This window comes from Aedes aegypti, chromosome 1, assembly GCF_002204515.2.
Source record: "Aedes aegypti strain LVP_AGWG chromosome 1, AaegL5.0 Primary Assembly, whole genome shotgun sequence".
In the NCBI taxonomy this organism is placed as follows: Eukaryota; Metazoa; Arthropoda; class Insecta; order Diptera; family Culicidae; genus Aedes; species Aedes aegypti.
In genome coordinates, this window is record NC_035107.1 from 167,574,447 (window position 1) to 167,600,643 (window position 26,197).

Genomic DNA, 26,197 nt, shown 5'->3' on the forward strand with positions numbered 1-26,197 from the left:
AGACGGTTGATAAAACCGCGTTCGAGCAACGAGATCTTTAGGAGGCGTATCGCCTCCATCCGATTCGTCCATGCGGGTTAAAAATCAACCGCAACCAAAAAAAAAATAATAATAAAAAACAAAATAAAATAACTTATCAGTGGACTATTTTGTACACACTTCCCCTAAATGGGCAAAGCAAAATTACAAAGAAAAAAAAAGATAAAAAAAAAACTTAACCACTCAGTGGGCTATTTTGTACCCAACTCCCCTATACGGGCAAAATTGCACTGGGAGAGAGACAGAGGAGAAGCAACAAACAACCTTGAACTCAACACTGTATGTTCGGAGATGCGAAAGCAATTCAATAGATACAAATACAAATTGTATACTTATCCGTTCTACAGCAGGAGAACGTCCACGCGCCGTAGGTAGCAAACCGACCGGGTCGGTCTTCTGCCTTGTTGTTGTTCACGGCGCGGGAGAAAAAATCACCGATGAGTTGATGATGGGTGATGATTTTTTTTTTCGGTGGAACGACACTAGTTTCACTAGTTCGCTTCCTCCGCGAAGCGCGATCGCCTAAGCACTCACTTTACAAAACTGAGACTTGTTTTTCTCACTAAATAAACCAAAAACCCACGCGGGCGGTGGGGAAAAAGGCCTAACTAAACTTTGCAAAAAGTGCCGTGCGATGAGACCGGGATCCTGTCAACCGACTCGTGCAAGCGCTAAGCAAGGAATCGTGAACGCGTTCTGATCCGTGTTAATCGCAACATGTTACAACATCCGACAAACGGTTTGTCCCGCGACAAACAGTGCATCGGATGCTTCATACAGTCGACTCTCCACATCTCGATGTTCTATATCTCGATATCTCTCCCTACACACTTAGCTCAAATCACCGAAGTCGGTAATTTATTTACCGAAATCTCAACAGCTGAACGGTCGGTAATCGGTTCGGTAAACGAACCGATTACCGAATTTCGGTAATTTGAATTTTCGAGCGCGGCTGTCAAAACTACCGAACGATCGGTAATTTTTACCGAAAAAATGTAATCCATGACCCCCGGTTGTTTTTCCTCCTGCTTCTCATCATCACAATACAAAAAGACAAAATATAACAATAATCTCATATTTTTATTCAATCTTCATGATTGTACGATATTCATTCGGGTTTAAACTGCTTTACGACACGGATAGATCCAGAACCAAGCAATACTGAGAATGAGGCTGTCGTTGTTGCTGGTGAAAGCTGGCTACGTTGCAACTAATGCGGGACGGACAAAACGGCTTCTACGTGGTGGTTCCTAGCAGCGTACTGCAAATAATTTTGTTTATTATTGTCTAGACCATTAAAAAACTATTATGCTTACCTTCATCCTAATATTTTTTACACAAAATGTTTGCAGTTGCTTCCAAAGACCCACCAGAAAAAAAAAACTAACACACATGACATGGTGCTGCCAATTTTCAGATTTACCGATTCCGGTAAATTAGCAGATTAATTACCGAAACATCGGTTGAATGTTTCACCGTTGTCGGTAATGCTGGCGAATCACAGACGCTTCAGTAAAAAGTATGACAGATTCACGTCAATTTACCGAAATTCGGTAGTATTGCTGTCAAAAACTACTGGATTACCGAAAAGTCTGTAATTTAGTGAATTACAGATCAAATTCGGTGATTTTGTTTACCGAACTCTCACACTCTGTTTGAGTGTGTATGTCGATGATTTCTTCGGTCCCTTCAGTCTGCATACATTATCTCTCTCCATATCTCGATATCCTCTATATCTCGATATCTCTTTATCTCGATGTATTCCTGATTGATTTTCGTTCTCGATTTCCTCTCCGTATGTCGATATGCCCATTATCAAAGGTTACTAGACTCGATTTTATTTAATCAAAACAGTTCTGGAACACGAGGTGACGTCTGCTTGTTTGTTATTTTCCTGGCAACGGAGTGGATTTCAATCTAGTATTCATTAAAAGTCCATTCTTTGTCTCGATCTCTCCCTATCTCGATGGTCCCTTCGATATCGAGATGTGGAGAGGCGACTGTATATCCTTATTATGCGCGCGTAGTGAGCTGTTCAAATCATGCTTCTGCAAGAGCAACGGCCCTCTTAGACCATTCACTGAAATGAATTTTATTGTAGAAACTACTGAATCCATGGTAAAATTAAGAACTGCACCAACGATTTTCAACCGACTACATTAATCTGTTAACTCTACCAAAACATAGTCAACATCACTACACAAGAAAATTTCTTCTGTTGATTTAACCAGAGTTGTAGTATTTTTGACTAGAAACATTCTTGATTTGAGAAGTTTAGCATCATACTTTTGACCACACTGTGTTGTACGGTGGGTGTCACGGATTGAAATACAATGCTTTGTAGTGGATGCTACGAAAATAGTCAAATTTACTGCACTGCTCAGTGATTTTCTCCAGATTATAGTAAACTTAACAGATTTTTGTAGTCAGTTGAAAATCGTTGGTGCAGTTCTTAATTCAACCATGGATTCAGTAGATTATACAACAAAATTTGTTTGCGTGTTCAAATACTATGTTGTTAGTCGCTAGAGGCGATTGTTTTCCATCCTTGATTTTTTGCTGTGTGAGAAATTGCAAAAGGATTTATACATAGCCCAAGAACGACTGCATTATAGTTGATTTCAGAACACTTGTCCATTCACAACATATTTATTAGCTTGAGCTTCGTTATAATATAATCGTTGTTAAGATTTTAACACACGTAGAAAAGGTATGCACGATAACAATGGTTTGACATATGACATTTCAAGCTAATTATGGATCATTTAGTATCTTGACACAAACATCCATCCAATGCTGTCGCAGAGTTTGATTATCTAATTCGCATTCCGCAATCGTGCATTCAGATAAATTCAACTGTGTGTCATAAAGGTTCCCATGCTTTAACTTTACCCCTACGCTTTCAAGACATTGTGTATTTCAATTGCTCTCAACGGAAAGAGAGCGGTCGCCATCCCTTGTTCCACACTGTAGCAAATGATACTTGAAGACAGAATGCTTCCGCAATTGAAAGTAATAATGTTCTTGGTTGACTTTTCGTTAGTTATTCATCACTGAGGCGTACGTAATACGAATACATATACTATATAATATAATTTAGGCGAATTTTATTCAACGGTTAACATAATGCATTGGGACACAGTGATTCGGAATCAATTCTGTACAAGTTTTTCAATGGTATTTTACATATAATTACATCACAACTAAATTTCAATTATAAACTGTTAAAATTAAACTGTCTCAAAGCCATCTTGAAACTCATGTGTTAAAAAAAATCTTTTAAAAACTATTTACAATCTTACGATATATTTTGTTTGTACTTTATATGTTCTGGTGATAATTATCTATTAGTTGCAGGAATCAATGATCAAAAGACTGTTTATATTTCTTTTGCAATGAGAATCCAGACGATAGATGTGTGTATTAGAAAGAACAAGCATCTTTAACTGAAAGTGCAAACTAAAAGGTATGGAGCTCAAAGTGTCATGTTTCAAACTAACAATTAAAAAAACATATTTTGTTGAAGTGTAACTTTTTTTTTCGTACTTTTACATTATTTTTGCTACGAAAAAAATCGTCGAAATGTGACAATTTATAATAGCATTTGCATAGTAATTCCATAATGGATTTTATGTTAGCAAGGCAACAATTTTGCCCATTTATTAGGTATGCAAACAAATGCAATTTATGCAAAATAATCTAAACCTGTTTTCAATAGATTACCTGCTTTGTTCTTTTTCACAGTTGATCGACAGAAGTATTCCCGTTTATTTTTGAATGGGGAAAGGTATCTAACGTCAAATTTCTCGTAAATGAAAGCATTAATTGAAAAAAAATATTTGGTGGGCGTGATAGTCATTATCATTACGTACAGCCGGTACCAAATATTTCTTCGAAAAATGTTCCCAATTTTGAGAAATAAATCGTAAGATTCATTTCGCCATACAAATATTTTTCGCGTTACCTTTTAGCGATTTTTCGTGCATAGACGCTAGCTCATGTGGGTTACTATGTGGTGAGTAGCGAATAAGGCCATGTATGTAACCCATTCATATAGTTTCCAAAAGTTAAGCATCATAAAAAGGTCTCGAAGGAAGACCCATCTGGGGCTCGGGGATAATAAACCCAACCGAATACTTGAATCATCATTTTTTTCATCCTAGGAATATCGATCTGGTTATTTGGTGCTGTCCATAAACAACGTAGTCTTTTTTTTGTTCCTCTCTAGTGGTATTCTGTCCACACTATTTTGTTTATTTCATCCTGGTCCAGTCCAACCTATCCAGGTACTGTCTATAGCAACCATGTCTTGACAGAAATTGCGTCTCCGTTTGGATTATTTCATTTTAAATCAATTCATTTTATTTATTCGATTTACAATTGCAGAGATTTGGATCACCTTTCAGCTGCGTAATAACAAAGTTATTCATAATAGGAATTTAATTTTTTTGGTGTGTCAAGTCAAGCAGTATAAGGAAAAATTTATTCACAAAAAAACCTAGATCTAAGTGTTTCCTATTCCAATATCACAGTGGCTAAGCTAAAAGTTTTTCTATTAAAGGATTTGCTGATAGTTGACAAGAGTTAAAAAGGCTGATGATAAATTTTACTTCTTAAGGTGAAGATGAATCGAAGCCAAACCTCAAATTTTCAAGAGCACAAATCTGGAGAACCGAACTCCCGATTGGACTGAAAACTTAATCGATTAGTCACCACCAGCCAGAGACCAATCGATTAAGTTTTCAGCTCAAACGGATGGTTGGTTCTTCAGATTTGTGCTCTTGAAAAATTGAGGTGTGGCTTCGATTCATCTTCACCTCAAGGCTTAACCAGAGAAGATGGTGCAATAACGCAATCGGCTGCGGCTATGGTGCAAACGGTGTTCAGAGCATTGTTCTCGAATGGCGTCATTAAGTTGTTACACTATTGTGCCTAGCATTGGGTCACGAGTACGCAAATACTGACGCCTCCGTACGTTTCTTAGGCGAATTAGCAGCTTTATGGATTCGGGAAGAGAGAATTTGTGATGGTTGATCGTAACCGTCGGAACGCTTTCATCCTCAGGTCGTAGAACGACGTCTTCAAATAAAGAAATGGCTTCTTCAATGTTCTCTCGGTTGGTTAGATGGTTGACAAGTTCAGAATTCAGGTCGATCTGGGCATTGATTGATCTTACGAAGAGATTCCAATTTGCTCGGTTGTAACATCGCATGCTACGACCTGGGACTGTGGCTGGATTGTTGATTTCAAATGTAACAGGAAGGTGGTCAGACGAGAGCGCAGTGTGGACTAGCGGGATCAACATTTGTATCACATTATTTGATAAAATAAGGTCTAAGGTGGAAGGCCTTCCTATCCCAGGCGGGTGACGCGTTGGCTTATCCGGGTGGTGGATGTAAAAGTTAGATGATTCATACTCTTGAACGAGAATTTTTCCTGCTTTGTTTGTGGTGGCGCAATTCCACATTGTGTGTCGAGAGTTGAAGTCTCCCACAACAAAGAACGGTACTTCAAAGTTGGTCAGCTTTCGAATGTCACGTCTTAACTGCTGAAGATGGGCTTTCCTATTCGAACCGGCAAAATATGCTGCTACGATGTTTACTGGCGTTGTACCGGTGTAGATTGAAACTCCAACAGCCTCGATAATCGACGTAGATAGGTCAAGCTGGGTAAAGGAGATACCCCTCTTGATGAAGATGGCGACTGCTCCACCGCGTTCTGCATCAGCATGCTGGCGATCCAGGCGAATTGTTGAGTAGTTGGGACTGTACAGCGAATTGTGGCTACGTAGTCAGGTTTCAGTAACCACTGCGATATCGATGTCGTTGGATTCCACAAAGTTGAAAAACTCAGCAGCTTTGTTATTCAAGGAACGGCAGTTTCAATTCATTAGCTTGGGAAGATTATGGTCGAACATTGTAGACGTGTTTTAGGGCGAATTCAGACAGAACTGAGAATTGCGCTGCCTTCGATTGGCAAGTTGACAGTCTTGCAGATAATTCACGTGCAAGTATCAGAAATTTTTCTACGGAGAACAAATCGGGTTCACTAGACTGGTCCGCTATCTCCACCAGCATACTCCTTGTGACGCTTGCATAGGAGTGAACTTGTTTGGTGATTGTTGACAGCACTGCAGATGGATGGTACTGGTCTGGGAGAGAGAAACCGATACAAAATTTATGTACGTTATAGTGAGCCAAGATTCTGCTTTCACGAACTGTCTCTGTGAGCCCAGATCTTAAAGAATGGACAAACATGATAAAAGCGCGTAATTGAGCAAAACATATTTTTACATTTCAACAAAGTTAACAACAATCGGCTGAGAATCAATTCCTGCACACACAAAAGCAATGCCACGAGAGTACCTTTTAATTTGATCGAATATAAAGTATTAAAACACGCATAAAATAAATAAATAATCTTTTTACTCTTTTCCAATTAAAATTAAAATTAAATGCGCGTGAAGCTATGATCCTTTTTCCAAGTTAGTTCAGAAAGATCGAAGGTACACAATAAAGCCTGATTCACTGCTGACAAGTAATTTCTTGGCCTATCTTGATGCATGGAAAATTCCTGCAAGGAATCGATCAAGGAAGCGATTTTTTCTGATCGCAGTACGCAGTTGAAAATAGATGTCAGTTCAAACGGGAGTCGCTGCAGAAAATTTCTGCAAGGAATCGGCGAGAAATTTCTTTAGCGATTTCTGTTCACTAGCAAATTAGGCTTAAAAGAAAACTAGCGATTTTTCCCAAGCCTGCCTTGATTGTTGTTGGTGAGCGGGAGTTATCTTGCAATTTAGAAAAGTGTTGTGTCATATTTCGTGTGTAGTATCTGTGTCTCCCTCCCAGGTCATGGTATATGTGCGGTTGTTGATGCTGAGATGAACATTGTTGTGACAACCGAGCACGCCCTGGAGCGCGAGTTGCCGGCGGCTGATTTGTCCTTTTCTCTAAAAAACTATTACTAACTAATTGCGAAAAACTTAAAACAAAACTGCTATGCAGTTTGAAAGCGCGCACAATTTTAATTTAGGACTTACTAGTCCAATTGAAAATCAAGTTACTCAGGACTTCAAAAACATTCTCAATCAAGAGAACGTTTTAGAAAATTCCTGGGAGACTAATGTGGAAGAAGTGAGAACTATTATTAAAAAAAAAAATAATAAATATGAAAGCTCATGGCGATGATAGAATTTTCTACATCCTCATCAAGAAACTTTCAAAAAGTAGCTTATCATTCTTAGTTGATATATTTAACAAATGTTTTCAGTTGGCATATTTTCCTGACAGATGGGAATATGCTACGATTGTTCCAATTTTAAAAGCAGACAAAAATCCTGCAGAAGCTTCTAGCTATCGTCCAATCAGTTTGCTTTCCTCCATTAGATAATTTATTGAAAAGGTCATTATGAACAGAATGATGGTCCACATGAATAAAAATTCAATTTTTGCGAATGAACAGTTTGGAACAGCCACGGACATTCGACCACTCATCAACTTTTACGTGTAACAAATTTGATCCGTTCGAACAAATCTGAAAGCTATTCTACTGGTCTTGCTCTTCTAGACATAGAAAAAGCATTCTACAGTGTTTGGCACAAAAGCTTGATTTAAAATAAAAAGGACTTTAATTTTCCAGCATACATTGTTAGAATAATCCAAAGTCATCTGTCAAATCGTACACTTCAGGTTAATTATCAGAACTCCAAGGCTGAAAGACTTCCTATAAAAGCTACTGTTCCTCAAGGCAGCATTTTGGGACCAATATTATACAATATGTTCACATCTTTTCTCCGCCAAAGGACGAAGCCTGCGAGTCATCTGTAGTAGATTGCAAAAAAGTTTGGATATTTTTTCTTCATACTTGCAAAAATGTAATATTTCTCCTAATGCTTCCAAAGCTCAACTAATATTATTCCCACATAAACCAAAAGCTCCTTATTTGAAACCTACAAGTAAACATGTTGTCACGTTGAGAGGGATTCCAATAAATTGGTTTTACCATATGGTTTTCACTAAATGATTGATTTTATTTCGTATATTAGAGGAGGTATAAACCTTTAGCTAGTAGCCTTTCAAACAATAGATCATTGGTATATAAAGATCAGAGGATTGTAATCCAGAGATGTCTACAAAAACGTACAGTGGAGCTAGCACATGAGCCACAACTTGGTATTAGGGTTCATTCACAAATTTCATAACGCTAAAAATGATCATTTCTGACACCCCCTCATAACACTTTTTGTATGAATGGTTTTTTAAATTTTGTATGAGCTGTAACATCATGAGGACACCCACCCACCCCCTTCAGCGTTATGAAATTTGTGAATGGGCCCTTACAGCTATGAAACGTCGATTACGTATGAAAGTATAAAGTAGAAAAGTTTATGAAAAATTGTCATGGGTGTATTCTTGAGTCAGAGCCCAAAACACATCGAATCGTAAGGTCAGAAGTGCCTGATAAACCATGGGAGAAAATAGAAAAATTTGCTCGATTTGGGTTCTTGGAAGAAATCGTTTGCGACAATGGACAGCCGTTCTCTTCCCATGAATTTCAAAGCTACTGCAAAAAAAAACTGTATTACTATTAAGGCTCAAGAATTCATCATTCAATCATCAGCTATCATCAAACAATAAAAAACAGTTTTTTTCATTCAAATTTAGCTAAATCCGCATGAAAATCTATCATCGTATTTCAGATAGCAAATGCAATGCAATGATAGATTTTCTTGATTATTGCTTAAATTTTGAGCAAAAATATGGTTTTTAAAATTTGTAAAACGAAGATGGTTATTGTTCGCTTAAATACACAGTTCCTTACGCCGCGTTTCAAAATGGTCTCGTCGAACGGCAAAACAAGGCGCTTCTCAAAACTTTGAAAATAAGCGCATCTATGGGTACAAACATTCAGAAACTGGAGAAACGGTCTGCAAGATTTTTTACACTCGTATCGTGCAACTCCGCATTCCATAACTAACTTCTCACACTCCGTGTTAATGTTTGGCTGGAATATCGGAGACAAGCTTCCAAGATCAAGTCGTGAAATTGATGTTGAACAAGCAAGGAGAAATGATCAAAAATTTAAAGCATTAGGGAAAAAATATGCGGATTGTAAAAGGAAAGCCAAACCTTCCAATATTTGAAATCTTATCCTAAGGAGTAAAATCCAGCCGCCTCGTGAATTATAGTTCACGCATACTGAGTAGGAATCCCGTATCTACAGAAGATGAACCTGCGTATAATATTGGCCCTCGGCCAAAAAGAATTCGAACAAAGCCAGCGCACTTGAACGATTATGATTTGAACACAGTTAATATTATTAAATGAAAATTTCATAAAATAAAGGTTGATAATAAAACGAAGGGAGAGAATGTAGAATCTAGTGAACATAGATGGAAATGGATGACATTATGTACTCAACCCTCATCTTATTCACTACAATTACAAGAGTCATTCAAGAATTAATTTGGGCATATGCGGTTTTGATCCATTCTCACCCTCGACGACGGCATCATCCGATCAAGAAAATAGTGACTTAATTGACCATTTTCCTAAAAACAAGTGACTTAAGTAACTTTTCGTTAATTACTTAGCTTAAATTTATTATAGTGGCCTTGGTGAGTTCTCTATTCCCATTCAGTATATTTTAGTTGCAGTGACTAGGTCGAAAATAGTGACCAAGTAACTACAAAGTGACTCACTACCAGCTCTGGATGCAATGTCCTGTTTTTCTAATACATTTGCTACACTACAATAAGCGTCGTGTAGCTTATTTTCATGTTTGTTATTGTAATGTATTTATCATACGTGTTCCTATTAGTTTTACTCTACATAAGATCAAGGAAAGAAAAACGTGATTAAAATTACATGACCATGGAAAAGTCCCCAAGTCATAGTGAATCATAGAGGTGCCAAAGTAGTGCACTACCCTAATTGGTACAGCTCTAAATCGTGAATCAATACCGTGAAAAGGTTGGTTCTAAATGCATGAAGCTAAAGGTTGAAGCGAGATCGATGGTGCTACCAAGTGGCTAAACTTACCTCATGTGCTTTGGGGTGTTGATGCTTGCAGTGCTTGTGGTCGTGGATTTGAAGACCACCGCTTGAACCAAAGTGGTCAACATTTTCGCCATTCACCATCTGCAATGTTAGGAACAAAGCCACCAAGAAGAAAATCTTTTGGATCACCGTCGAGGATGTATTGAAGTTGAAGGTATATTTTCTTTCAGAACCCATTGCGAAATGCTAGTCTTTTTGATTTTATCCTTAATTCTTATCCTTGACTAGATGCAAAGTATGTAAGTATGTAGTTCCTAATTAAAACTGAATTATAGCTTTACACTTTTGCTGAGTGTTTCCAAGTTTTTAGTTTATTTGCAACTGGAATGCTTTAATATGTTTATGTCCATAAACTTGTATATCAAACATAGGAACCAGCACTAGAGAAAACATTTGCTTTCGTTTGCACTTTCATTTGGGCAATTCATTCGCACAGCACTGGATGGCATTTGGTTGTTTTTTTTTTCGCCGTAATCCGTTCACAATAACCACTCTAGTGCAGCCTCACACACGCAGACATCCGCCTTTTGGCAGGGACACTCGCGAATGGCAACGAAAACTGGTTGATATTCCTCCCGGGACACCGAACCGTGTAAAATTGAACCGTAACAGAGAACTGAATCGAAAATCCGAACCGATCGCGTCAGATGCATTCACCCTACTGAAAGTCTCGGCGGTTTGCACGATCGTCTTTATTGAATCGATGTAGTAATCCACCACACGAACGAACGATGGATGAATGGCTTTTCGTTCGACATCGAGAAGCGAATCAAGCAAACAGCACAGCGAAAGATGCAGAGCCAGAGACTGACTAACAACATACTGCAGTGGGAGGAACAGATAAGTTTTGTTTGCAAGGCTTTTTCGGCGTTTGTTTTGTTGCCATTTTCACGCGAAAACATCAACGCGAAGTTTTTGACAGTAACCATTGTCAGTTTTAAGCCCTTCAGTTGTGCAAAATACACGGAAACGTGGATTTTGAGCTTTCTAAATAAATCTCGCATAACTTGTGATCTCGCCCTAAAAGCCAAGAACCGAGTAACCGAGTGTGTATATCCCGTTTGTCTGTGGCTTCTTGTTTCTACGCAAATAAAGGTGGAACGATTATTGCAATGCGAGCGCTTTATAGTGGTTTCTGCGCTCGTATACATACACGTTACATGTCACCAACACTACTTGAAAAGTGCTGGTTGAAAATATAAACAAAGATCAGCTGTTCCCAGCAAAATCAAACGGCAGTATTTTCAACCAGCAAATTTGCGCACGTGTTCGTGACACCGCTCGGCGAGAGCTCAATACTCCACTGCACTGTGACGTCACGCATCAATTTTGACAGGTACTGCTCCTGTTGTTTACAGTTTGGACTTAGTACTTTTTTCGAATCATTCTTATCAAGCCATACAGGGGGATGGCATGAGCCAATAATTACCAACCCAACATTGATTCATCATGGCGTCCAGTGTTCTTGTTTTGATTGTTTTGGAAGGGGCAAAACAAATGTTTTTATGGATAGGAGATATCAATGATACCTCGCGGATGCGTAAAACATTAAACAAAATTATGAGAAAATGAAATGCGTCATCAAATACGACTATTCAATGCGATATGTTTAGTTGCCAGAATTCAGCACTAGCAGCGTATGAGCCGTCAGGGGCGGCTGATCATCGTCCGAGTGCCAGAGAAGGACTCTAAGCTAAACTGCGCGCTATGGCCCTCCGAACATTTAGGGGGAATGGTCCTCCGGAAATCTAGGGGGTTGGTGTCAGGCCCTGCAAGCCAACCGTAAAAATACATCAGCACAGGAACGTCAACGAGAGAATACGGACCGGAACAATCAGCAAAGACCACAGTGACGAAAATGGACTAGCGACAAGGGGGTGGTCACTCTACACAGTATGCCTTGCGCAGCTATGGGGCTCTGCACTGTTTTGATTTTGCATGAGATTTTGACGTTTTCTGGCCTTATTGTTTACAAATTTTATATAAGAGTAAAAGAGAGCGAAAGATTTTTGTGCAGAGCCCCATGGCACTTTTCGGCGCACTGACTGGCACACCCCACCAAAGTGGGTTGCTATAAAAATCACAGTGAACTGAAACTTTCGTCCCAGCAATCATTGAGTTTTCTGAGTTGTTTGCCACATGTCAAACACAGATTTTCCAAAACTTTCGCGTTGGTTTCGGATTCAGAACGAACCTCCTAATCTTTATTAAAAGATACCTACAGAAAAGCGTCCGTGACCTTGTTAGCTCAAAGCAACTTCCAAAGATGTGGAAATGGGTAAAAATGTTGGGAATCTGATTTGATTTTGAAGATCATCATTATCATCGCCGTGTGTTCAGAGGATTACAGGGATCCACATATGGCATACGTCTTACTGCATCGCGATGTTTTCACCGTAATTTTCTCCCAACTCTTCGCACCCCCTCCCTGCCACAACGATCCCGTTGACGCTCCGTGTCACAGTTTCCGTGTTGTCTTTGAAATCATGTGAGTCGTTTTCTTCCTTCCCATTGAAGTGTTTCATATACTTGAATAACTCTCTCAATAGTTTCCCCTGCGATAAGAAAACGTTCATAAATACGTAACATTTTTTGCCAAGTTTTTAGCTCTCCCGATGGGGAGCGTATCATTTTTCCTTTAAAATGTCACGTCATTTATGTACGGTCTCTAATGTAAGTAAAATGTATCCCGGAAAAACACAGCTCCATGAAAAACAGTGATTGGGAAGTAATGTAAAATTTGAGAGGCAAGCCAGAAGAAAATGAAACATCTCAATGCTTGCTGAGAATGTTTTTTCCATAATTTCAGTTCATTGATTGTTATGGGATGTAGAATTATAGTACACAGCAAAAAATAATGTAATATGCATCGACGTAACTCATGCCGATGTATTGAAAATCCGATGTAATCAACAATTTCAGGTGTATAATAACATATTTTCAATGCTATATTACATCGCCCCAAAATTACACGGAAACATCATTACCAATTCTCAACACGTTGCTGTTGTGTAATATTCACATCTGAAAATGTTGAATATTACACAGAAACAGCTGCAACCAACTCGTTCCAACTTACGTTAGTGATATTACACTAATTCGATGTCATTTCACATTCGGCATCTATGCTATAATACATCTCGCAACACTGCTCAGACTTTGTTTTGGTCGGCGGTTGTTGGCCGCCATTAGTGCGCGATCGCGTTTTATTTTGTGGATTTCCGGAGTTTCCGACGCAAAAAACTCCTGAAAATAGTGAATTTAGAAACATCGGCCAGGAAGGCAATCAACGAAGCAGGAAATTAAGACGTCTCTGGAGAAAATGTGCTCCCTTGTGATCCTTCCGGCATAACCGTCTCAACCGGTAAACCAGTCGGGAGAATTCAACCTTTGTCGACGTTTGTTGTCCAGCAAAAGCCATGAAACCGGCCATACCAAAGGAAGTCTGGTGGCTCATTTCAATAATCTGCCCATGGATAGACTTGGGAATAAGTGGAGACGCTCGTAAACGGGATTCGGCGTCCCGTTTATCTGCCATTCCAATCGATCTTCAGCAACTGGCGCGCTGCAATGATGTGAGCTTCTAATGATGAACCTAAATGGAGCTTCGGAACAACTACGGTAAAAAAGGTAACTGTACGTCAATGGGCGAAATTAACTACTTTTTGATTGAGAATTTTGAAAATTGTTTTTAGTGGTTTTTGAGTTGATTAGGGTCTCGGAGAATGATTGAGAATTTTTGTTTAATATCTAGCAATTCACACAATTTTGTAGGTTTCGTGGCCGAGCAGTTTAGTGTCGTTCGGCAGTAATTTGCATCGTGTCATGGGGTGTGGCCATTGAAACTTTTCATAAGGAATGTTTGTCGGCTGTGTCTGGAGCATGTATGTCCGTTGTGTTAAGTTACATTCTGTGCAGCTAGATGGTGTCCGTGTCTACACTTTTTTCTAATAAAGATTTCGACGATACAACAATTTAACACATAGTTTATTTGATCTTATTATTTTTCTGCTAAATTTAAAAAGAAGTAAAACCCTTTTTATTTTATTGTTTTGAATTTTGAACTATTTGAAATATTTAATTTATTTAAAAAAATGTGATTTGGTTTTCTATCAACACATTTACATTTTGCAGCGTTAATTGCATTACTGTGCCAAGTCTACACCAATTCCCTATAAGGGGAGATCCCCCAGTGCCGGACAGCACCCAATACCGGACAAAGTCGAAACATTGAGAAATCATGGTCCAATCAAGATGGTGTATTAGTAGAAAAGAAAGCTATTATGTAGACTAATGTTTGCGTAGAATAACACATCCTTGAAATATGCATGCCTTTTTAAAAAAGTAGAAAAATTTGAAAATCTTTAAAAAAATGACGTATCTTTTTAATTTTGAGCCTGTTTAATAATTATTTTGAACATAAAAAAATACTTTGGATCCCACAAGCATGATCGAACATAATCCTAATTTGATAGCATGAATGTATTTTGTACCATAATTGAACTAAATATGGACAAATTACAATTTTGGTTAAGCACCTCCTGTCCCTTAGTTTCGGACAGCTTGATTTGTTATATGATATCTTTGTAATTTTTGCATCAGTGTCTCAAAATTCTTTCATTTTCCATGGGTTCCGTCGATCATGGTATCAAACATGCAATAAAATTAAGAAGAATGAAAATTCAGAACAACATCGTAAAATGTGCTTTTTTTCAGCATATATGATAGAGGTTTTTGATAGGCATCTTGCAAACTAAGAAAAACTCAGATTACTCTTGTAAATGTTGCAAATGCATTGAATTGGAATTGGGTCCTAAATTTTTTAATGAAATCTTGTTTTTATTTAATAACACGAAAAAGCATGTTACTGTAACTACTTTAGCAATTTTTCCCGCTCAAATAGTGGCTATATCATGCTTAAACTTTAATTTAAAAATTTGGTCCATAAATGAACCTTGGCACTTTTGATCATGTTTGACGTTCGCTTAGTCGACAAAAACACCACAGGGGTTTTAGTTCGACCACTGGGGTTGTTCTTATCTGACATTTCGTAAGGGACACGGAAAACAAAATACACCCAAAATTTGAGTTTAAGCCAAAAGATGTGAAAAAATCTAAATATATGTTTTTTGGGCTTAAACCAACGGAAAACATTAGAAAATTTAGTAAACATGTGTTTTTGGCCTAAACTTAAGCGTTTGGCACTAAAATTGGGACAGGGCTTTACTGCCCATAACTGCATAACAGTCACATTCGACATTTTTGACAAATTGGAGTTAATACCGGGGAGAGTCATCAAATGATAAATACTTTCGATCAACTTACTAAAATCTGTGAGTTTGTTCTAGAAAATTCGAAAAAAATACCAAGTTGTTTTGTCACACTGGCAAATGTAACCGCATAACAGTCACATTGAGATTATACATGAGCCTCATAATGTAGTAGCAACGAAAATTCTATCAGAATTATTTTCTGTCTATTCACCCAATATGCGGTATGAGTTGTACAAGATTTCAGCCTCAAATAAGCTCTTTTGAATTCTTAATGATTTTTTGAAATTTTAGTTTCCTCCCATACTGCAGTAAAATATAAACGTGGTATCCCATTTACTCAATGCCTACTTTTGTCGAATGTTACAAATATGCAGTTATGGGCAGTTTAGGACCCTATTATAAACTATTCCTATAGTGTAAACATTCTATGATGTTTAAATTTACAGAATTCGAGGCATTCCCAGATCGTGTCCGGTATTGGGTGCCTTTCAAGATCGATCAATGTGGTACTAAAATACATCATCAAAATGCAATGTCAAAATTCATATTTATATTTTCAAATTTATTTTTGTACACTATAAAAATGATAATATTTATCATAAATGGGTAACACGAGCCCATAAAATCAATATTTTTCGAATTATGAATTAAGTGGCTTAAGTGTCCGGTACTGGGGGATCTCCCCCTACCCTATCACAACCCTCTCTATGCTTTCCGATGGTGTTCATGTAATCTGCATTCTGCATAGACCAGTGTTGTGAAAAACTCAATTTCTCACAACTCACGCTTGAGATTTTTCATGCGTGAGCTGTCAATCACGCAACTCAGCAGTCAAAAAATCATGGATGAGTTGGCTCACCTTTTTAACTCATTGTCTCGTATTTCCACAGTTTACTCACACACGGCAATAATTTCTTGTTAGTCTGGTAAAATTATAGTAATCCTTTCTAACGTAAACAACAACATTCGGGTTTCACGAGTTTTTGCCGGGTTTTGCGACTGAATCATTTTTTACGGTTTGAGTTGATTGAGTAAGCGTGAGAATTGCGAAGCAGATCTTTAATGAGTTTGCTCTCACGGGAGAGCGTATTTATTGAGATTTGAGTGTGAGTCTATCAACACTGGCATAGACTATTACGTCTCCTTCATGATCCTGGATCTGGACTGACTTGAACCCCTGTTATGTACAATTAGTAATTAGATCTTAGGTAATTAGTCCGGTATAACAAAAAACTTTTCAGTAGGGGGAGATCCCCCGGTACTGGACAGCACACAATAGCAAAGTCGAAAAATTGAGAAATCATGGTCCAATCAAGATGGTGTATTCGGAGTAAAGAAAGCTTTAACGGAGAGTAATATTTGCGTAGAATAATACATCCTTTAAATATGCAAGTCTTTTTAAACAAGTAGAGATGTTTGAGAATCGTTAAAAAGTTGTCGTTAAGGTGATAGGTACTCATATTTTTGTATATATTATCGCTTGTGCCACTATAGGAACATATGTGCCTATAAGGGGTCATGCACAAATGACGTCACGCTTCGAGGGGGGAGCGGGTCAAGCCAAGCGTGACAAGCCTTACAAAAATTTAGGAGGACTCATACAAAAAACGTGACAAACGGGTCAAAAAAGTTGAAATTTAGCGTGACATTATTTGTGTACCTTCCCTAAAAGCACAATTTCTAATTTATGTTCCTATAATAGTACTAGCTTCACGGCGATGGCAAAACAAATCAAAATCGTATTTTACATAACTTCTATAATTTTCCTTAACAGATTTTTTTTTCAGGGGAGCACGAATGCTTTACAATTTGCATCATGACTGACAATATGATTTTGTAATAGTTGACAGAGTTGGTTCTTTTTTCGAAATACTGTAAAATAAACATTGGATTTTAGGAAATACCTGAGGCAGATTTTGCTCACATTTGAAACCGATTTTTGTGAGATCTTTCGTGAATTTCTGCCTGAAAATATTGAGCAGATTCAACTGAAATTTTATGTAATATGATTGGATCCTTGGAAAATTTCCAGTAAAGTACTTATGGATTCCTGGCAAGGATGCTTGAAAGATTTCCATTAAGGTTCGTGACAAATTCTTGACAATATCTTTGCAAGAATCCTAACGGGAATCGAGGCGATAATAATTATTGACCAGATACTTGAAAATTCTTTGGAACATAACTGAAAAAGTAATTGGCGGATTCCATAAGAGATTTTTAGTGAATTCTTCAAAAGATCTTATTTTCATGCAACTCATATGCTATGAATCTTAGCAGTTGATTTTTTTTTTAATAAATTTCTTAGAAGAGTGGTTTCCTACTAAAATCCTGGACAGTTTCATTAAGGAGCCTGATTGGTGGATTCCTACAGCGGCTAATAGTTTTTTTTGTTGGTGTGAAGCCTTGTTTGGATTACTAGCTTAACTAGTCCACAGTCTTAATGACTTGACGTGATTTTGTATGGCTTTCCGAATTCTTATGCGAATTTCTAGTGAGATCCGCAATAGACCATTTCCGTCAGACCTTACCCCCTATTTTTATATTTTTCTTCGAAAGACGATTATTTTTAATGATTATTGACGCTTTCAGATCTAATTTATATGCACTCCTGATTTTATTGTAAATTTTTGAAAATTCGAGAATTTACCAATTTTGAGTAGTGCGGCACAGTTGTTTCAACCCTGTGGGTAAACAAAGTGGAGATTTTCCCACAACTTTCAAAACCCCTGCGCTGAGTGTTTGTAGATATGACGAAATGTCAATGTCAAATCAAGCACACGAGACGACACGACAAAATGGAGAAATCTGAGAGAAATCTGAGGTCCGATGGGCAAGCTTCGTTGTAAATGAAGCCCATCCTTTACTATTGTACTTATAATAAAAACTTTTACCGGAAGACGACTGCTAATAGACCGTTTTAAGCTTAGCAAGTGATGGAATTCTCCTTGGAAGCATTTCTGCAACGCTGCGGAACGTTTTCTACAAGAGGGGCATATTGGCCGGTTTGTTTTGAAACGTCAAGAATTGGACCGTTTGCAGATTTTTCGGGGAGACCTACGAGAGTGGTAAAATGGGGAAGTATGTATAATCCATTGGTCATATGGTTCCGGAACAGCTTGACGACATAAGCAGCAGATATCAAACGGTAGGGTAAACAGGTATAGGCCCCCCTAAGGAAAAACTGCTCTATCGCAGTGGCAAATCCATTACTTATACAGTTTTTGGTGTCAAAGTGTTATTTACTTAGTTAATCATGCTTTGCATGCAACTTTCTCTTGCCAGGTAGCTTCTAAAGCGAGTACAAGACGTTATCTGCAAACGGTCCAATTCTTGACGTTTCAAAACAAACCGGCCAATATGCCCCTCTTGTAGAAAACGTTCCGCAGCGTTGCAGAAATGCTTCCAAGGAGAATTCCATCACTTGCTAAGCTTAAAACGGTCTATTAGCAGTCGTCTTCCGGTAAAAGTTTTTATTATAAGTACAATAGTAAAGGATGGGCTTCATTTACAACGAAGCTTGCCCATCGGACCTCAGATTTCTCTCAAATTTCTCCATTTTGTCGTGTCGTCTCGTGTGCTTGATTTGACATTGACATTTCGTCATATCTACAAACACTCAGCGCAGGGGTTTTGAAAGTTGTGGGAAAATCTCCACTTTGTTTACCCACAGGGTTGAAACAACTGTGCCGCACTACTCAAAATTGGTAAATTCTCGAATTTTCAAAAATTTACAATAAAATCAGGAGTGCATATAAATTAGATCTGAAAGCGTCAATAATCATTAAAAATAATCGTCTTTCGAAGAAAAATATAAAAATAGGGGGTAAGGTCTGACGGAAATGGTCTAATAATTAATGGCGAGATCATTAATGGATTAATAAATGGCGAGGACACTTAGCTAGTATTGGGCAGATTTTTGTTTAGTTCTCAACGACACAAGCCATCAAATATGTTTGGCGAGATATTGTTTTTGAGTTTGACCAGGACTCAGGAACCAGCCACAGGTCATGTCAAACTTTGCTGTTTTGTAGAACAAATTGACCAGATGGTTTTCATATTATTTCAAAATATCCCAGAAACTTTTATGATTTCTAATTCATGCACGGCATCCTTCACTCTTTCGAATGAATGTACTGTACGTATTGAAATGAAAGGTTATTTTTTCTGTGCCAAATATTTGCTTTAAAGGTTTCAAAATATACATGTGAGTTTTCGATAAGAAAGTTGAATTGATATTTCCTAAAAATCGAAGACCTGGTCCAAAGGTAACTTCAGCAAACTTTCAGTGTAAAGTTTGATAAAAAATTTAGTTGATCTATCAGATTTTCAATAAACTGATTATATCTCTTCGTAACTTGTTGCTTCTTCAGATACTTGTTTTTATTTTCCATTATTGGACAATCTACATACTAACCAATGCAATGGTGTTCTACGGGAATTTGAAAACTTATTTTGAATAAACACCCTGCGATTGGTTTTTAAGATCGAAGCCACGCTGCAAATTTTTAAGGGAATAAATCTATAGAACCAGGCAGCCATTTAATAGGAAAACTTGATTGATTAGTCTCTTCCTGATGATGATCAATCGATCAAGTTTCCAGCTTGAACCACTTGTTGGTTCTTTTGATTAGTGCTCTTGATGTTTTGAAGTATTGCTTTGATTTATATTCGTCTTAATTATGTCATTATACAACCCATCAAATTCAATGGTCTAGATTTTTATTTTCTAAAATCGACTGGAAGGTCATGAAAAATCAGGGAATTTATTCATCAAAATTTGGTTGATACCCTGCTTAGACTATAAAACAGACTTACCCAACCTTTTTAAACCGCGGGTCAATTCGCTGAAACAATTTTTTGTGGGGGGCCATTTTTTACAATGTATAAATATTCGCATGAAATTTGACAAAAGTCAGTAAGCCAATTTCTTTTGAACACATCGAACAATAGGTGATTGCTGCTAAACATCCAAACATCCTACTGTAGATTGTGAGATTCCCTTACGAATTCGTGCAATAATCTTTTTCAAGCTATTTTGAAACTCTGCCCTCTTCCTTCAAAATTTCTTACAATTTTCATTTCGCAATTCTGAATTAAAATCATTTTAAATACTTTCCAATAGTTCAACTCATAGTTCAACACAGACAAGCAGACGTCACACTGACGCAACTTCCATCGACCACTCATTTCACGATCATTTCAAATTCGCTATGTTACAAATCTCACAACCAGAGGCACGCGTATCGTTTTCCTTATGCCATCTGCAGGTCTTGTTACACGAAACAGTATTTCGTGCAACATGCTCACCAGATGATGATGGTGTAAACTGGACGATGGATTTTAAAGAAATTTGTTCTAAGTGTTACGTCTTTTTGTCTGGGGTTCTATTATAAATTAATTTGAGAATCATTTTAATCCCTACCTAAGGCTGCATTTTAATCTTTTCCATTATTTTCGAAAATTGGAATTGAATACGTTAAAAATCCTGACCAGAAGTCTATGGAATCTTCACAGCCAATTCAGATTACCGACCCCAGTAAAATTTTACTGGGTTTTGGAACTACGGATTTTTCGGTAATTTTTACGATTACCGAAAAAAACCCAGTAAAGCAAAACATGTTTTGATTGATGGAGATTGCTGACTTAGTCAGTAAAATTGTAGAGCGTTTTTACTGGCTTTCCAGTTGCCCATGCTTCACGCTTTGCTCCTCCGGATTTTTTTTTTCAAAAACAATACAAATAAAAACCCAAGCCACATTATTAAGCATTTTTCGTGTGAATAAACATGTACCGTAGATGTTTATTCACACGAAAAATGCTCGTATCTCAGTGGAAGTAATCGAAAAATGTGTGACAAAATCATTATTATTTGGTTGGTTTGCATACAGGAGGCAAACTCAATGATGCAGATGTACTTTCCTCTTGTATGGAAACCAACCGAATTTACCAACGTAAGAACAGTTCAAATCGTGCTGAGCCTTTTTGGTTGCTTAAAATTGTTGAGTTTGTCACTAAATGTCGACTACTTACCACGCGAAAGCGCAAAATAGGCGCAGGAAAGGTTTGGTTGCCGTGGACGTGTCTCCTGGCGCCGGCCGGATGATTCTACAGCAGGAGATTCTCATTTGACACTTTCCCGCATGCGCATCAGTTTGTTTTGATTTGATTTTGACGACAAGTCAGTAAAAAACATCCAGTACTGAATAGTCGGTAATTGTTTTTACTGACTTTTCGCCCTGTTCGGTAATGTTGCAAAATTGGGTCTGACAGCTACCGTAGTTCAGTAAAAAGCAAAAATTATTACTGAACCTCAGAAGTTTTCAATCAAAAAGCTGAAAGTTCGGTATTTTTTATGGTTTACAATTCGTACCCAGTATAAAAAATTACCGAACAAGCAAATCGTGATTGAGTGTGTTGTTGAAGATTTTATGAGAATCCTGCTCATGTTATCTCTGAAACTCGTGTCCAGAATTCTTTGAGAATCCTGTCCAAGATTTTGTGCAAACCTTGTCTTTTTTATAATCACACGTATAGGTATCACTCCTAGGAGTTGGTAGAATTAATTTTAAGGTCCTGTGTAAATATTCTAATGTAATTAAGTAAAATCATGTTTGAAAATTGGACCTTGATGCAATGACTTTTGTTTAGGCGTCATTAACGAAAATTGAAGGAGGTTATTGCACAAAAATGTGTTGTTATAAACCTAGCAAGATTCTCATAAATTTGTGGTTTTTAGAAGTAACCTCAGTTTGGTCTTTTCAAGTTAAATTTCTTTGTGGAATGTTTTGGCTGTTAGTGAAACTAAAATCGACAGGGCTTACAATCTTACTGCAAAATATCCCGATTTTTTTTTTCAAATATTTGAAATAAAAACTATTAATAATTCATAAAAGCAAAAATGTTTTCAATATAAAAAAACAAGCTCAAATGTTAACTAAACTAAATTTAAACCAACCACGGTATCTCAACTTCACGTTGTAGAATACTCAACGAGCCAAATATGAAAAAAAATCTTCGAAACCTCCGTAGGCCGCACAAAATTTATAGAGCTGATGATTTTTGTAAATATTTGACTATTCTTGGTGTTTATCAAAGCTGTTTTGTTTTGAAAAAGCTAGGGTAAAAACACTTGAATAATCTGGAAATAAAATATATTATTTCTGAAATTACTGTAGGGTTGATAGCGAGTAACTTGTTAAACCCTTGGTCACTTTCTTGAAGCCGGTCACTAAAAAGTTACTGTTTTAAGGCCAGTGGTGGAAAATTTCGCATCACGATGCAGCTCACGAGTTTATACCAACGCATAACAAACATCACTGACTCGCGAACTGGTTAGATGTGAGTAAGTCCGCACCCGTCTGCTCGGGAGAACATGTCAAAAGAAGTAGCAACAAGCTCGGGAACGTCTACTCGCGAGTAACAGAGCAAAGTGTGATTTATTATGGTTTTGACAGACAAATTAATTGGAAACCCATAAAATCGACAGTAAACTACTAGTTTGTAGTCAAAAACCCTTGGAAATCATAAATCTCGGAAAGGAAGCAGTTTTTATCCTAAAAGCACAATATGACTCTGAACTGCTCTGAACACGCTCGCGAATCACTTTTAGCTTCGGTTACTCGGGAGCACGACGAATGCGATTAAACCAGCGCTCTGACGCTCGGGAGCGTTTGGTTTTGTTTTTGTTCCAGCTGCTAGAAAAGAACTTAAATATTATCTTTTTTCGTTGTTTCATTTATATGGTGTAGTGGCGTAGCCAGAAATTAATTCTAGGAACATAAGGGGTCTTGAGAAGAAAACAATTTTTTGACCAGCATACACAAACAAACCATTTTCAAAAACCCTCCTTTTCCTACCTAAGTCCAAAACTGCTAAACCATTCATATTGTATATTGCAATACTAAATTATTTTAATTTTATGCATAAAAACCAAAAAACAAGAATATCAAAAATCATACTCCGAATAATCGAGTCTAAAATTCCGAATAATCGAGTCTCCGGATAATCTAATCCGACCTGTATACCAGAAAAATAAATGTTCATTACTCAAAAAAGTGATACCAATATGATTCGTTTTCTCAGTCTCTCATCCTATTCTAGTTTTGAACAACAAATAACCGAAATGATAAATAATCTGTAGGCTGAAATGTTTAAGATTAAACATCTCTGAATCCAAACATGGCCGTTACAATGGCCGACATGTAGCCCTATTCACGTTTTCAGAAGCACTCAGCTGATGAAATCGTCAGCTAATGGACTAGATCTTCTCATTTTAAGATCTTTGCTAGTACACTGTTGTTTGATGCTTTATTCGTCAGATTTGTGCCTTTGAAGTTTTGGTATAAGATTGAACTAGAATCTCAAACTGTTTCATCTTAATTACATTATGGATATGCGTCGGGCTCCCAAGAAATCGAAAATTTTGATCATTATGTTTGTAGGGTGATGAACAATGTATAATATTTATTTTTAAATATCACATTTTACACTTAAAAAATACCAAACAGTACATTTTACTAACATTTTATTTTTTTTTTTTTGTATAGGCTCAACAGAGTACGAACTTTCCACAATGGTTCACAGTCTAATCAGGAAGTCAGCACACAAGATCGAGCGTCTTCTGGTATTCATCACTCTGGGTTTCATTGCGAAGGCCTATTACTGTTAAAAATAATAATATGTAATAAAAAAAATAAATAAAATTTAATACTGTCTGTTTAACCATTCTTTATTTTTATCGTCAAATTCTTTTCAATGGCTGATCAAATTGCTTTTTATCCATTTTTAATATGCAAAAAAAAAAACACTAATATGTAACTCTTGTTCCCGAGTAAAACGCGTTTTATATCATAAACGAGATTCAGCTGCAAAAAAGGATAAAAAGGCAATTTGATCAACCATTGGACGGAATTTGCAAACGTTTTGTTGTTAAAATCGTTCTGATTACATAGTTTTCATATTACATCGCATCAATTACATCGTATTGTGTACATGGAATATATTACATCGCAGAAATTACATCGGTCGCATTTTTTACACCAATTGCCCTCGAGTACGTCGGGCTGTGTAATATTCCACAACCGAGGGAACGACTTGGTTGCAGCAGTTTCGATGTAATATTCAACAACTTTTTTTGCTGTGTAGGTTTGGCACGCTTGGCACACCTTGGTATTTTGAAGGCACAGCTGTGCCAAATGAAGTGCGTAGAGTGACCACCCCCTTGACTAGCGATTGGAAACTCGGTACGTGGAACTGCAAATCTCTCAACTTTATTGGAAGTACTCGCATACTCTCCGATGTACTGAAGATCCGCGGTTTCGACATCGTAGCGCTGCAGGAGGTGTGCTGGACAGGAGCATTGGTGCGAACGTTTAGAGGTAATCATACCATCTACCAAAGCTGCGGCAACACACGCGAGCTGGGAACAGCTTTCATAGTGATGGGTGATATGCAAAGGCGCGTGATCGGGTGGTGGCCGATCAATGAACGAATGTGCAAGTTAAGAATCAAAGGCCGATTCTTTAACTTCAGCATAATCAACGTGCATAGCCCACACTCCGGAAGCACTGATTATGACAAGGACGCATTTTACGCGCAGCTCGAACGCGAGTACGACCGCTGCCCAAGCCACGACGTCAAGATCATCATAGGAGATTTGAACGCTCAGGTTGGCCAGGAGGAGGAGTTCAGACCGACGATTGGAAAGTTCAGCGCCCACCGGCTGACGAACGAGAACGGCCTACGACTAATAGATTTTGCCGCCTCCAAGAACATGGCCATTCGTAGCACCTATTTCCAGCACAGCCTCCCGTATCGGTACACCTGGAGATCACCTCAGCAGACAGAATCGCAAATCGACCACGTTTTGATCGATGGACGGCACTTCTCCGACATAACCGACGTCAGAACCTATCGTGGCGCCAACATTGACTCCGACCACTACCTGGTGATGGTGAAACTGCGCCCAAAACTATCCGTCATCAACAATGTACGGTACCGACGCCCGCCCCGGTACAATCTCGAGCGGCTGAAACAACCGGATGTCGCAAATGCGTACGCGCAGCATCTTGAGGCAGCGTTGCCGGATGAGGGCGAGCGCGATAGGGCCCCTCTTGAGGACTGCTGGAGGACAGTCAAAGCAACCATTAACGACGCTGCCGAAAGCGTTGTCGGATATTTGGAACGGAGCTCAAGAAACGATTGGTTCGACGAGGAGTGCCAGGAGGTTTTAGAGGAGAAGAATGCAGCGCGGGCTGCAATGGTGCAGCATGGTACGCGGCAAAACGTGGAACGATACAGACTGAAGCGGAAACAGCAAACCCACCTATTCCGGGACAAAAAGCGCCGCCTGGAAGAGGTGGAATGCCAAGAGATGGAGTTGCTGTACCGCTCTCAAGAAACGCGGAAGTTCTATCAGAAGCTCAACACATCCCGCAAAGGCTTCGTGCCGCGAGCTGAGATGTGCCGGGATAAGGATGGGAGCATCTTGACGGACGGACGCGAGGTGATCGAAAGGTGGAAGCAGCACTACGATGAACACCTGAATGGCGCAGAGAACACAGGCACAGAAGGTCAGAACAGCGAAGGCGATGGCTACGTCAGCACAGCGGACAGCGGAAACCAACCAGCTCCCACGATGGGGGAAGTTAAGGATGCCATTCAACAGCTCAAGAACAACAATGCCGCTGGCAAGGATGGTATCGGAGCCGAACTCATCAAGATGGGCCCGGACAGGTTGGCAGCTTGTCTGCATCGGCTGATAGTCAGAATCTGGGAAACGGAACAGCTACCGGAGGAGTGGAAGCAAGGCGTTATATGCCCTATCTA

The 26,197-nt window shown here is 38.3% G+C and overlaps 1 protein-coding gene and 1 long non-coding RNA gene across 2 annotated transcripts in view; one reads left to right on the top strand and one right to left on the bottom strand.

Moving 5' to 3' along the window:
• The window catches only part of LOC5568281 (leishmanolysin-like peptidase), a 169,536-nt gene extending 158,576 nt beyond the window's left edge, over positions 1–10,960 (bottom strand). Inside the window, 1 exon segment of the mRNA XM_001657927.2 lies at positions 10,080–10,960. Coding sequence (XP_001657977.2) covers positions 10,080–10,274 — 195 coding nt within the window. The 5' untranslated portion in view covers positions 10,275–10,960.
• Positions 10,961–12,982: 2,022 nt separating this feature from the next.
• On the top strand, positions 12,983–24,097 carry LOC110679132. Its single transcript, XR_002502243.1, has 2 exons — positions 12,983–13,727; positions 23,917–24,097. It is a non-coding gene; the product is annotated as an uncharacterized LOC110679132 (long non-coding RNA).
• The last annotated feature ends 2,100 nt before the right edge of the window (positions 24,098–26,197 follow it).